This window comes from Poecilia formosa, unplaced genomic scaffold (assembly GCF_000485575.1).
Source record: "Poecilia formosa unplaced genomic scaffold, Poecilia_formosa-5.1.2 Scaffold7, whole genome shotgun sequence".
Lineage (NCBI taxonomy): Eukaryota > Metazoa > Chordata > Actinopteri > Cyprinodontiformes > Poeciliidae > Poecilia > Poecilia formosa.
Genome location: NW_006799946.1, coordinates 5463505 through 5475567, shown reverse-complemented (window position 1 = coordinate 5475567; position 12063 = coordinate 5463505). Strand labels below are relative to the sequence as shown.

General features: G+C 36.0%; 2 protein-coding genes across 4 annotated transcripts; both read right to left on the bottom strand.

The window, feature by feature from the left end:
* Nucleotides 1-1082: 1082 nt before the first annotated feature.
* LOC103152795 (gastrula zinc finger protein XlCGF57.1-like) lies at nt 1083-5775 on the bottom strand. Of its 3 annotated transcripts, none has more exons than XM_016661242.1 (4): nt 5365-5775; nt 5022-5284; nt 3970-4314; nt 1083-3378 (listed from the first exon to the last, which is right to left on the bottom strand). In XM_016661242.1, exons 2-4 carry the CDS (start codon nt 5137-5139, stop codon nt 2045-2047), a joined length of 1797 nt encoding a protein of 598 aa, XP_016516728.1. In that variant the 5' UTR covers nt 5140-5284; nt 5365-5775; the 3' UTR covers nt 1083-2044. The 3 variants fall into 3 exon arrangements, with proteins under 3 accessions (XP_016516728.1, XP_007573482.1, XP_007573490.1); XM_007573420.2 differs by having other exon boundaries at nt 5022-5267; XM_007573428.2 differs by having other exon boundaries at nt 5022-5193.
* Nucleotides 5776-6353: 578 nt separating this feature from the next.
* On the bottom strand, nt 6354-11400 carry LOC103152773 (gastrula zinc finger protein XlCGF57.1-like). The gene is made up of 3 exons (XM_007573382.2): nt 10970-11400; nt 10060-10231; nt 6354-9212 (listed from the first exon to the last, which is right to left on the bottom strand). Exons 2-3 carry the CDS (start codon nt 10172-10174, stop codon nt 7555-7557), a joined length of 1773 nt encoding a protein of 590 aa, XP_007573444.1. The 5' UTR covers nt 10175-10231; nt 10970-11400; the 3' UTR covers nt 6354-7554.
* Between the last annotated feature and the right edge of the window lie 663 nt (nt 11401-12063).

The window sequence follows — 12063 nt, the reverse complement described above, 5'->3', positions numbered from 1 at the left end:
TTATATTTTGTTTTTACTGATGCAAATTTAAAATCCAACAGAGTCCCCTGGGGGATTTGCATTCCCCTGCAATACCCTTGTTAAAAATAAATATACTAATTATTTAAAATTGTACCATACTTGAAGCCAGACTAATCATCAGTATACTTCAAGTTTGTTAAGGGTTATTTAACTTGGAGCTTTTTTTTTTATTTTGGAACAACTAATTTTGTGCTTAATGTATTTTAATTGTAATTAAATTGTAGAAAATCACAATTTGAAGTGTACTAATAATTGTACTATCATGTGCTTTTTTGGAACAACTAAAGGTATACTTTGTACACTTTAAGTATAAGCCTTTTAATGTAATATAAACAAGTTTTATTAGTATATCTTAAGTGTACCATTTTGTGATCAAATTACATTTGAAATATATTAAGAATGTCTTCTAAATATATATGCATTATATATTTTATGTATTAGCACAGTATGCTCCAATTAAACTTTTCGTTTATTTTAATTGCTAGCACACTGTTTAGTTACTTATCAATGTATTTTATTATTATGCTTTGCCACTTTGTACACAATACAGTAGTGCAAACATATTAAGCTACCAGTACGCAGAAGGATCAATTGCAACACACTTTCCGATTGAAAAAAAAGATATACTTTATTATATTATATTAGTATATTTTAAAAAATATATTCTTTTAGGGAGTGTATTAAAATAAACTTTTAAAACTTTTAAAAGAGTATTATAAGCATGTTTTTTTTTAAAGTTTACATTTTTAATATAATCTTAAGTATATCCACTTGATAACATACTAAAAATGTATTTCAGAAAAATATTTAATACAGCATATTTAAAATATACTTAAATATATTATTTTTTTCACCTAGGTAATAATGTATCTACTAGTCAGTTCATGCGGCACCTTGAACACTGAAAATTTTCCTGCAACAATATAACGTTTTTATAAGGTCTTTACATTTATGCTGTGATCAGTGTTTTAAAAAATAACAAAACATTTAATCTCAAGTAATTTACAAGACTAACAGGTCCATTATTTTTGCAATTATAGAATAAATGTCAGTCTGAACACATCTTTTAAACATTTTTATTAAAAAGGCTTTAGACAAACTTTAACAACAGTTCTCAGTTATTTTAATACACATATTTTCTCTCTCCATAACATGAAACTGAGAGAGAGAGAACGAGACTATTTTTTTGTAAAGAGATGTATCATTTGTACAATTTCAATGATTTAACCTGCAGCAACCTCAATTAAAAATACAAACTCAAAGATTTACTAATATAAATCAGCCAGATAATCACATATGCAATGCTTACATATTCCATGTATGATTATCTTAATCTCCGGTGGCAACCATTCATTCATCCCAAGCTTTTGTTTCAGAGTACCGGTCCCCCATAATTCCTCTTCTCAGCTCCTTCAGACTAGCCAGAAGCAATTAGCAAACAGCTGGTGGAACTACACATCTGCTGAGCTCATTATAGGAGCTACTTCTCAGTGCAATGCTGGTAAAAATGTTGATAAACGGTTAATAGAGGAGAGATGTGATGATTTCTTGAAGGTGAGGTGTTTTAAACAACAGAACTTTCTTAAAGACACAGAGGCCTAATTTCAAAGTGTTAAATTACCAAGTCAAATTTCTTTTAGGTCATATTTGTTATGTACAGTACTTGTATAACTCAAGGAACATAGCTGATTGCGCTATAAAATGATTCTCTGTGGCTGGAAAACATATAATTCTGCCTTTTTAAATATCAAGTTTTCATTGTAATACAAAAGCTGAGAATAGACCAGTTATTGTTGATCTGATCTAGGTTTTTCTAATCATTATATTGATCATCAAATTAAAACTTTTAGCCATCTAAATTTTTGACAGGATTTTTAAAGATTTTTAATTTAAATGTATTTTCTCAGTTTAATAGCCTGTATTGGCATTAGCATGTCTCTTTAAGGACATGCTAACGCCTTATAGCATGTCTCTTTAAGGACATGCTAATGCAGTCTAATAAACCTCACGTCAGGATTTTGATTCACTCCTTGCGACCCTCGTGAACACTCATGTGTGTCTTCAGATTCCCATGTTGTGAAAACGCTTTACTGCAAACATTACAAACAAACGGTTTTTCGCATGTGTGAACACGCATGTGCCTCTTTAGACGATCTTGTTGTGAAAATCCTTTACTGCAAACAGAACAAACAAATGGTTTCTCTCCTGAATGGACTCGCATGTGGTTGTCAAGGTGACACTTCTGAATAAATCTGGTTTTACAGATGTCACACCCAAAAGGCCTCTCCTCTGTGTGGACCTTCACATGTCGCTCCAACTGGACTTCCTTCACAAAATGTTTACCACACTCAGTGCAGCTAAATGGTGCAGTGTGAACATCCATATGTTTCTTTAAATACCCTTGTCGTGAAAATCCTTTACAGCAAACACTGCAAACAAACGGTCTGTCTCCAGTGTGAACACGCATGTGGCTCTTTAAATTCTCTTGTCGTGAAAATCCTTTACAACAAACGCTACAAATAAACGGTTTCTCACCCGTGTGTATAAGCATGTGCCTTTTTAGTACAGTTTCTAGGGAAAATCCTTTACTGCAAACACTACAAATAAATGGTTTCTCTCCTGTGTGAATACATAAGTGATTCAATAGAGTATTTTGTTGGGAAAAACCTTTACCGCAAAAACTACAATTAAACGGTTTATGTGCAGCATGAACATGCATGTGTCTTTCCAGAAAATTTTCTTGTGAAAATCCTCTGTCGCAAACACTACAAACAAATGTTTTTTCTGAAGTGTGGCTCTGCATGTGCTGTTTGATACTACTCTTTCGATCAAATTTTCTACCACAAACGTCACAGGAAAAGGGGTTTTCTTCTGAATGGGTCTTCTCGTGAGTCTTGAGAAAGTTCTTTGCATGAAACCCTTTACCACAATAACTACAAACAAATGGTTTCTCTCCAGTGTGGAGTTGTCTATGTGTATGAAGATGGTACTTTCCAGTTCCTTTACCTTTACTGTGAACAGTCATTTTACTTTCTTGAGAAGAGTCTTCTGAATATGCAATCCTGTCTGGTTCTGGTCCTCCACATTCTTCTCCATCACGTTCTGTTTTCATCTGTGCAACTGAACAAGTGGTTAAAGCCTCCATCTCTATCTTGTCTTCAATTTTGATTTGCTGACACTCTGATAACTGAGGTTTCTCTGCATCTTCAATCTTCACAGCAAGCTGTTCTTCCTCCTCACTGATCGACAGTTCCTCATCTTCCTCTTTTATGTGGGGATCTGGGTCCTGCTGGTCCAAACTAGGATTCCAGTCATGAGGGACCTCTTTAATCACCAACATCTGATAGAGTGGGAGCACTGAAATACAATAATAAAAAAAAGTCAATTATCAAATGCATGTTACATTGATAAGAATCAAGCAAAAACAAAACAAAAATGCAAATTTTCATTGAAAGCACCTTGTGCCAAATGTAAATAGATACTTACCACAGAATGAAATAAAATGTAAATGTAACAAGAACATTAGAGACAAGAGTATTTAATGTATCGATTGCAAATACCAGCTAACACTCAGTCAAGTAGCACTTTGTATTTCAGATTCCCAAGCAGCATCTTCTTTTTAAAAATGTTTCGATATGCATAAAAGAAATCTGTAAATGAGCACATTTCCTAAAAGTATTTGGAGTTATGTTCCACATAAAAATGCACTAATAAGTGAATCTGCCAATTCTGAGCTGTGAATAGGCAGGCTCCACTGTAGTAGCAATTAAAGTGGCATGAGGTCATACTTATGTCTTCTGAGCATAAAATTATTGTCTGCAATGTTTCTAGTACTGAATAAAAATATGCACATGTCAGGAGGTTTTCTCCTTAAATTTGTAGCATGAGAGCACGTTGTGGGTCATGTTTTTGTGAACACAGCTTGGGAAAACTTTTTGGACCCTGTACCTCTTCTGTGAATTGCCATCTTGTTCTTTCGAGAAGAACATGCTGGGTCCAGGTTCATGTCTGGTTCTGGTCTTCCACAGTCCTCTCTATCAGGTTCTTTTTCCATCTGTCCAACTGAACAGGAGGGCGAAGTCTCTGTTGCTCTGTTGTCTTCAGTTTTGATTTGCTGACGCTCTGATAACTGAAGTTTCCCTTCATCTTCCATCTTCACAGTAAACTGCTCTTCCTCCTGACTGATCCACCGCTCCTCTTCTTCCTCCTTTATGTGGAGGGGATCTGGGTCCTCCGAGTCCAAACTGGAGGTCCAGGCATGGGAAACCTCTTTAATCACCAACATCTGACGAACTGGCAGAGGTGAACAAGCCATGGACATTAATCAAAAAATTCACAGAAGCATGTTTTACATTAATAGAGTACGTCAAACCGATTGATCAGTAGGACAAAAACTGAAGGTTTGATGTAGGTATTCCAAGCTAAAGGTGCCTAAATGTGTCTAAATATAGTGCAAAGACCCTTAGCAGGTTGTCAGTTGATGAGAAAAAAAAAAAGGAAATCCAAATATTTCCCCATATTTAACCAGTTTTGGAAAATTGTTAAAATTTAATCCCAAAACATTACCAATGTTTTAAGAATACATAGTAAATCTGCACATCAGATTAGTTTAGTTTGTGTTTAACATGGTAGAGTGAAGTAAATCAGTGCCTTGTCCAAAATATGGCACACCCATGTGCATCTGTATCAAAATTGTCTGAAGGTTAAAATTCATCATGTTGGGGAGTAGACATTAACCATTAGGCAAGCATTTGGGACCATTATCTTATAGCCTATCACATAGTTTCAGCAGAGAGAAACTGAAGTGTTTTTTTGTGTGTGTGCAAAATTGGACATAAATAAAGTCGAAGGGGTAAAAACACACGGAATACAGGTTAGTGAGAACCTCTTCGGTTAAAAACTGAATATAAAGCCTTATGAAGTAGACCCAATATTGATCATTTAAGATCATTTTAGATGAAACAAGAACTCTGTAGTGACTGTTTCTGTGTGTCACTTACTGAGATCTTTGTTGTCTTGTGTTTCCTCCAGATCTGATGTCTGTCCTGCAGGTACAGGGGGCTCCAAGCTGAACCCTCCTGGCTCATCTGCTTCAACCTTCATCATCTCAGTCATCATCGCTCCACCTGGGATTCACTTTTTCACAATCCTTGTCTTCAACCTTCACAAGTTCTAATGGATCAATGAATCAGTCGTGTATGAATCAGTCGTGGATCTTTTGTTTTTCTGCTGCCTGAAACTGGAATCTGACACAAATCAGCATCTAATCAAAAAATGTATATTATCAGAAAATGTAAACCATGAGAGCGCTGAAGCGATGCTGCAGAGCAGAGAGCCTGATACCTTGTTCAGTAGTTCTGGGTCCACTCTGAAACTGTCTCCAGTCTCTCTGTCCTCACATGGACAACAAGGTTATATTAGAGGTGTCCAAACGATGATCAGGTCTTTCCTGGCTGCTGCTTTAGCTCCATGGTCACCAGCGCTCCCTTCTCTAATTACATATAATGAGCTGCAAATGTCGGCTAGAAATAATCACAGAGGTTCACAGCAAACACGTAAAAGCGATCTCCTCAACCAAGGTGGCCGAGCAGAGTGTGAGAGATTATGTAAGGACATTTTATCACACACATTTAACACAAACAAGCGTCTTTCGTCGGCATATAGCCAGTCAAGCTAACATTCTCATTGTAATTAATCCTCATTCCAACAAATAATAAACGCAAACCTAGCTGGTCCGGGTTATACGTTGACGACGTCGCCGCCATATTGTGAGTGGCTCCGAGGGGCAACATGAGCCATCATAAGATAGATTTACATTTGTGGTGGAAATATATTAAAAAATAATGTACTGAATTATATGCTATAAAGTTTATCACATAGTAGGTATCATTTAGTGTTAAGATTCTTATGGAATCCTTTTTTGTTTTACTTATTAAACAAACATTAAAATATTGTATTTGTATAATGATAAAGAGCTGAATGTAATGTCCAGTAGATCTGAGTAACTGGTGCCAGGAATTGCTTCCACACTTCACACACTCCTGCTCAGACTTCAGTTACATGGTTGATACCAGGTGCTCTGAAACTGAAATCAAGTATCTCCCTTGTTTCATCACCAGCTCAGAAAAAAAAAACATCCTCTCACACACTTTATAAGACAGCTGTTGCTTTTTACATTAATAATTTTAATGGAAATACTACAGGTTTTTAATGCACATATTTTTGCACCAGAAAACATAAAGCAAATACTCTTCAATAAAAAGGTGAGCCAGCATTTGTTTGACAACCAAAAACAAAAACATAATGTTCAACAGTGATAGCAAAGGCAGAAGTAAAAACAGAAAAAAAGAAGAAATTTTATTTTACAGAGATACATAATTCATAGCACTTCAATGGTTTTTCTGCAGCACAATAACTAGTGGCCTCGATTAAAAACATATATCAGGGAAGAACAAAATCAAACATCAGAGGCTGATTTGATGGTGAGATAACCAGACATGAAGAAGTTTCAAATATTTGTAGAGCTGAACATCTGAATGTTCATCAACCAGAACTAATCAAGTTTCTTACAACTGTTCACATTTTACATTTAGCAAAAGAATTCACTTGCACACTTTTCAACTTTACACTTACATCTATTGCTTCCACTACAGTGGTTTGCTCCCAGTATACTTTGAAATTTTACAGAGCAGACTCTGGGCAACACAAGGCTATATAATATCGGTATAAATTCTCCCTTGATATAAAAATGTTATTTAGCAATATCACAGTTTGCTTTCGCCAGCACCATTGCTACCACTGATATCTAGAGGCTCTCTAACCAACAGAAACAGGAGGAAGGGCAGCTTTTACTTTAACAGATGTATACTTGGATATATACTTTTACTTGAGAAGAAATTTGATGAATTAGTCTTCCTCTTATTCGAGTACAAGTTTTGGGTTCTCTACCCACCTCTGCTCACTTCATACAAAAGTTTTTCTTGAGTTTATCACAAGCAAAAGTCAATTCAGTCATGTAGTTATTCGTTTGTATCAGTCTATTTACAACCATAAAAACTATAGAGTAATGCCAGGAAGTCTGCTGGTTTATTTACATGCTCATAGACACTCAGTTTTAATAATAATAATCACCCAAGATCATAATCGTGTATGCTGTTCATCTGGTGCATACTGTACCAGTGCCAGCGTACCAGCAGGACAGTAGACCTATGTATCACCTTTAGTTCAATTGCATTTTTTTATATATAGACAGTAAAAATCACTGACTTAAAACATGAAGCTTTTTGCTTGTTGATATTGACCCACTTGTAGATGTCCATATTATGTCCGCCGTCTGCTTGTCAGAATGTCTTTTCTTGAACTACCAAGATTTCATTTTAATACCATATTGTCCACTCCATGACAAAGGCAGACATCCTGAATAGACCATCTGCTCTCGGTTTATCTAATCATTATTTTTTTGATCATGTTAGAGCTTTAAGCCCTCTCAATATTTTTTATTTTGATATTTCTCCTAGATTCTACATTCCTTCACTATGTGCAACCCTCATGAACACCCATGTGTCTCTTCAGATTCCCTTGCTGTGAAAACGCTTTACTGCAGACATTACAAACAAACGGTTTTTCGCACGTATGAACACGCATGTGTCTCTTTAGACGATCTTGTTGTGAAAATGCTTTACTACAAACATCACAAACAAATGGTTTCTCTCCTGAATGGACTCTCATGTGGTTGTCAAGATGACACTTCTGAATAAATCTGCTTTTACAGACATCACATCCGTACGGTCTCTCCTCTGTGTGAACTTTTACATGTCGCTCCAACTGGATATCCTTCAAAAAATGTTTACCGCAATCACTGCAGCTAAATGGCGCAGTGTGAACATCCATGTGTTTTTTCAGATGATGATGTTGCGAAAAGCCTTTATTGCAAACACTGCAAATAAACGGTCTCTCTCCCGTATGAACACACATGTGCCTCTTTAAAGTGTCCTGTTGTGAAAATCCTTTGCTACAAATACTACAAATGAATAGTTTCTCTGCAGTGTGAACATGCATGTGTCTCTTTAGATTCTCTTGTAGAGAAAATCCTTTACTGCAAACACTACAAATAAATGGTTTCTCTCCTGTGTGAACACGCATGTGTCTCTTCAGCACTCCATGTTGATAAAATCCTTTACTGCAAATACTGCAGATAAACGGTTTCTCCCCAGTGTGAACATGCATGTGACTCTTTAAATTTTGCTGCAGTGAAAATCCTTTACTACAAAAACTACAAACAAACATTTTCTCTCCCGTGTGAACACGGATGTGTCTCTTTAAGTTCTCTTGTAATGCAAATCCTTTACTGCAAAAGCTGCAGGTGAACGGTTTCTCTCCCGTGTGAACACGCATGTGACTTTTGAGATGAATCTGTTGTGAAAAGCCTTTACTACAAACACTACAAAGAAATGGTTTCTCTGCAGTGTGAATCCTTGTGTGGTTTTTAAGTGTTTCCTTTCTTTTAAATTTTGTACCACAGACATCACAAGAAAAAGGTTTTTCTTCTGAATGAACCTTCAGATGCTGCTGAAACAATTTCTTTGCATGAAACTTTCTACCACAGTCCTCACACGCAAATGCTTTGTCTCCAGTGTGGACTCTCTTGTGCGTCTGAGGAGAACGCTTTTCTTTTGACGCTTTGGTAGAAATGTCACATTTATGTTCTCTCTTTCCACTGTGAATCATCATGTGTAATTTAACATGAGTATTATGTCTGAGTCTTTTGCCACAGATACTGCAACCAAACGGCTTCTCTCCCGCATTAACTTCAACATGACCTGTACGTCTGGAACGTGGTTTGGATGTTTTACTTTTTTTGTGAACTGCCATCTTACTTTCCTGAGAAGAACATACTGGACCAGGTTTTCTGTCTGGTTCTGGTTCTCCACATTTCCCTCCATCAGGGTCTGCTTTAATCTTTACAGCTGAACTGCTGGCTTGAGCGTCTGTCACTCTGCTGTCTTCAGTTTTGATTTGTTGAAGCTCTGAAAACTGAGGTTTCTCTTCATCCTCCATCTTCACAATGACCTGCTCGTCCTCCTCTTTGGTCCACAGTTCCTCCAATTCCTCCTGTTTGTGCGACGACTCCGGATCGAAACTTGAACTCCATTCATGGGGAACCTCTTCTTTAATCACCAATATCTGTTGGACTGAGAGCAGTATTTGTTTAATCAATGATGTTTTGCAATTTCAAGAACAGATTACTTTTAAAAACATTATCATTCTCTTACATTTAAAGAAACAACTACTCAATATTGTTTGGAAATTGCATTTTTTAATTATTAGTTTAAGAAAAGAAATTTAAATAATAATTAAATCTATTTAATTTGATTTCTAATTTAAAATAATCTTCCAACCAGGAGTTCTTTCTCCAAGAGTGTTCAGCTCGAGGCCAGCATCCTACAATTCTTGAATGTGCTTCAAAATATCTGAATAAAATTGCTGCACTGTCTCCTCATCATGCTATCAAACCCAATTAATGACCTTTCTGATTCTGTGTGGCTACTGAATAGGACAATGAAGGAACTAACTGAATCAAACTCCACTCTGATTAACTTATGGGTTTCCGGGCACTATGTGTGTGTGTGTATATATATATATATATTTTTTTTTTTTTTTTGCTTTTAAGTAGTTTTTATAAAAGGAGCAGGTTGTTGCACAGCAGAGGGATCTTAAACTTTAAACTTTAAAGAGAAGAGAGAAGGGGAGTATGCTGAAGTGTCCTTAATTTTATTTCATGGTTCCAATAAAAAAAAAAACATCAACGTCAATACACATTGCTGTAATTGTGTGCAAGAATTTCCCGCATTATAAAAGCTAGACTTGCAGGAATCACAATACCTGCAATCCCACAGTGAATTTTAGGCCACAGTATTCTGGCCCTGCTTGGATTTTCAGATATATTTCTCTCTCTCAATCGTTCCATGCCCAGCAGCTCTTTTATAACTTCTAAACAGAGTTAATTTGCTCTAACCCAGTAACAAATGTGTCACTTACTGAGATCTTTGCTGTCTTGTATTTCCTCCAGTTCCGATGTGGATGCTGCAGGTATGTGGGGATCCAAGCTGAACCCTCCAGGCTCATCTGCTTCAACCTTCATCATCTCAGACATCCTCGCTCCACCTGGGATTATCCTTTTCACAATCCTCGTTTGCAACCTTCATATGTTCTAGTAGATCAATAGGATGAATTAGAACTTGTTTAAACCTGGATTCCAGAAAGGTTGGGAGCTTTTGTCAAAATGTTTCTTCAGAATGGAAGTAATATTAACATGTTGGAGCAGCCTGGCGCTCTGACCACCACTAGCAGGCAAGACAAGAGTCGTGCCCAAGGACACACCAACGGAGAAGGGTTCGAACCGGCAGGACGAACTACTACCACCGTTTCTACCAAAGGTCTAATCAATTTGACATGCCCTTTTTTATAAAGATTATCTTAAAAATGACACAAAAAAAAAACAAACAAAAAAAAAAACCAAACAGATATTTTATTTCTGTCCAAACTGGAACTTCTTTTCCATGGTTTTATTACTTTTCAGAGATGCCTGACATGAATAAAGGGACCATTACAAATCAGTTAACATTCATACTGACAACTATGAAAGGCAAACACTACTACTGCTTTATTACCATTAAATGTTTTTGACATTTTTATATTGCTATGATTTTTTTGTACTATAGTTCATTGCAATATCTCATAAATATTTCTAAGATTTTTTTCTTTATGATTCTAGGTCAAATATTTCAAAGTGTGGGAAATAGACGGCCCCATAATTTGAACCTTTCAACATCACATGCATGATCTTGGTATTATTAAAGAGTTACTTTAATGCTCTTTCAGATAAAGAGCATGAACAAACAATGGTTTGTTTCAACAAAAATCTCTTTTGAAAATGATGTCATCATACCTACTATAACTGTCTCCAGACTGTTGGTCCTCAGCTGAACAGGACTTACAGGTGGTGTCGGCAGACGATGTGGTCTTCACCGCACAGTCTCTCAAACTCGGAGTGTGGACTCGTCTTATGCTACTTAACCATGAACATTTAACAGCTTTAACCTCGGAAACATTGACCAAATAACTGCTGTTAGCTCATTTAGCTCCACAAAGGCTAATTCCATTCTGTGCTACAAGCTCCGACAACAAATAATGTTGTGCAACAGTGCTTCAAAACAAAAAAGCAAACACGAAATCCACCCGAAAATATAAAATACAGAGTTTGAAAGATTATTAATTATAAAAGTAACATATTTCTCACAAAAAGCAGTTTTCGTCAGGCCAGTTAAGCTAACATTGACACATCCCTTGTTACTTCCTATTTGCTCAGACAAAGAAGCGTCCGAGTCGTGCGTTAAATGTCGCCGCCATATTGTGAGTGGCATTAATGTCTACATAAACATAAGGATATGCAGATAAAGTACGTTAATTTGCATTTTAAGCATGCCGTTTCATATAGTTGGTTCTGTTCAACTTAGAGGCATAGATACTCTTCATACTTTTCTAAATGATTACAATTACACGTAGTTTTACAAAACTACTTGTAATTTCAAAATCAGCTGAATGCCATATGCTGAACTTTCCAAAACAATGTAATTCACTTTAACTTTTTAATAAAGCACAAATATTATTGAGTTCATGTTACTTCATTTCAGAGTGGAATATCTGGAATGATATCCCACTGAGCATCTTTATACATATAAAAATTTGTATAAAGTACTATACTATACTACTATAAACATAGTTCAGATGGTTTATTTTTACTGCAGCATAAATGTCAGCAACACCACAGATATTTCTCACACACTGTCACACCATTTAGATGAGGAAAAACCCCATAAATATGACCTTGAACGTCTGACTGCAGATGTCAAGATTTTGCCTTTGGTTCATTTCAGAGTTAAAGTTTTTATTTGGAGTTTACTTAAATTTGTATCTTTTTAAAAATAAAATATTGACATTATAGTTCTAAACCATCATGAACTGTTGACTACACAGATATAT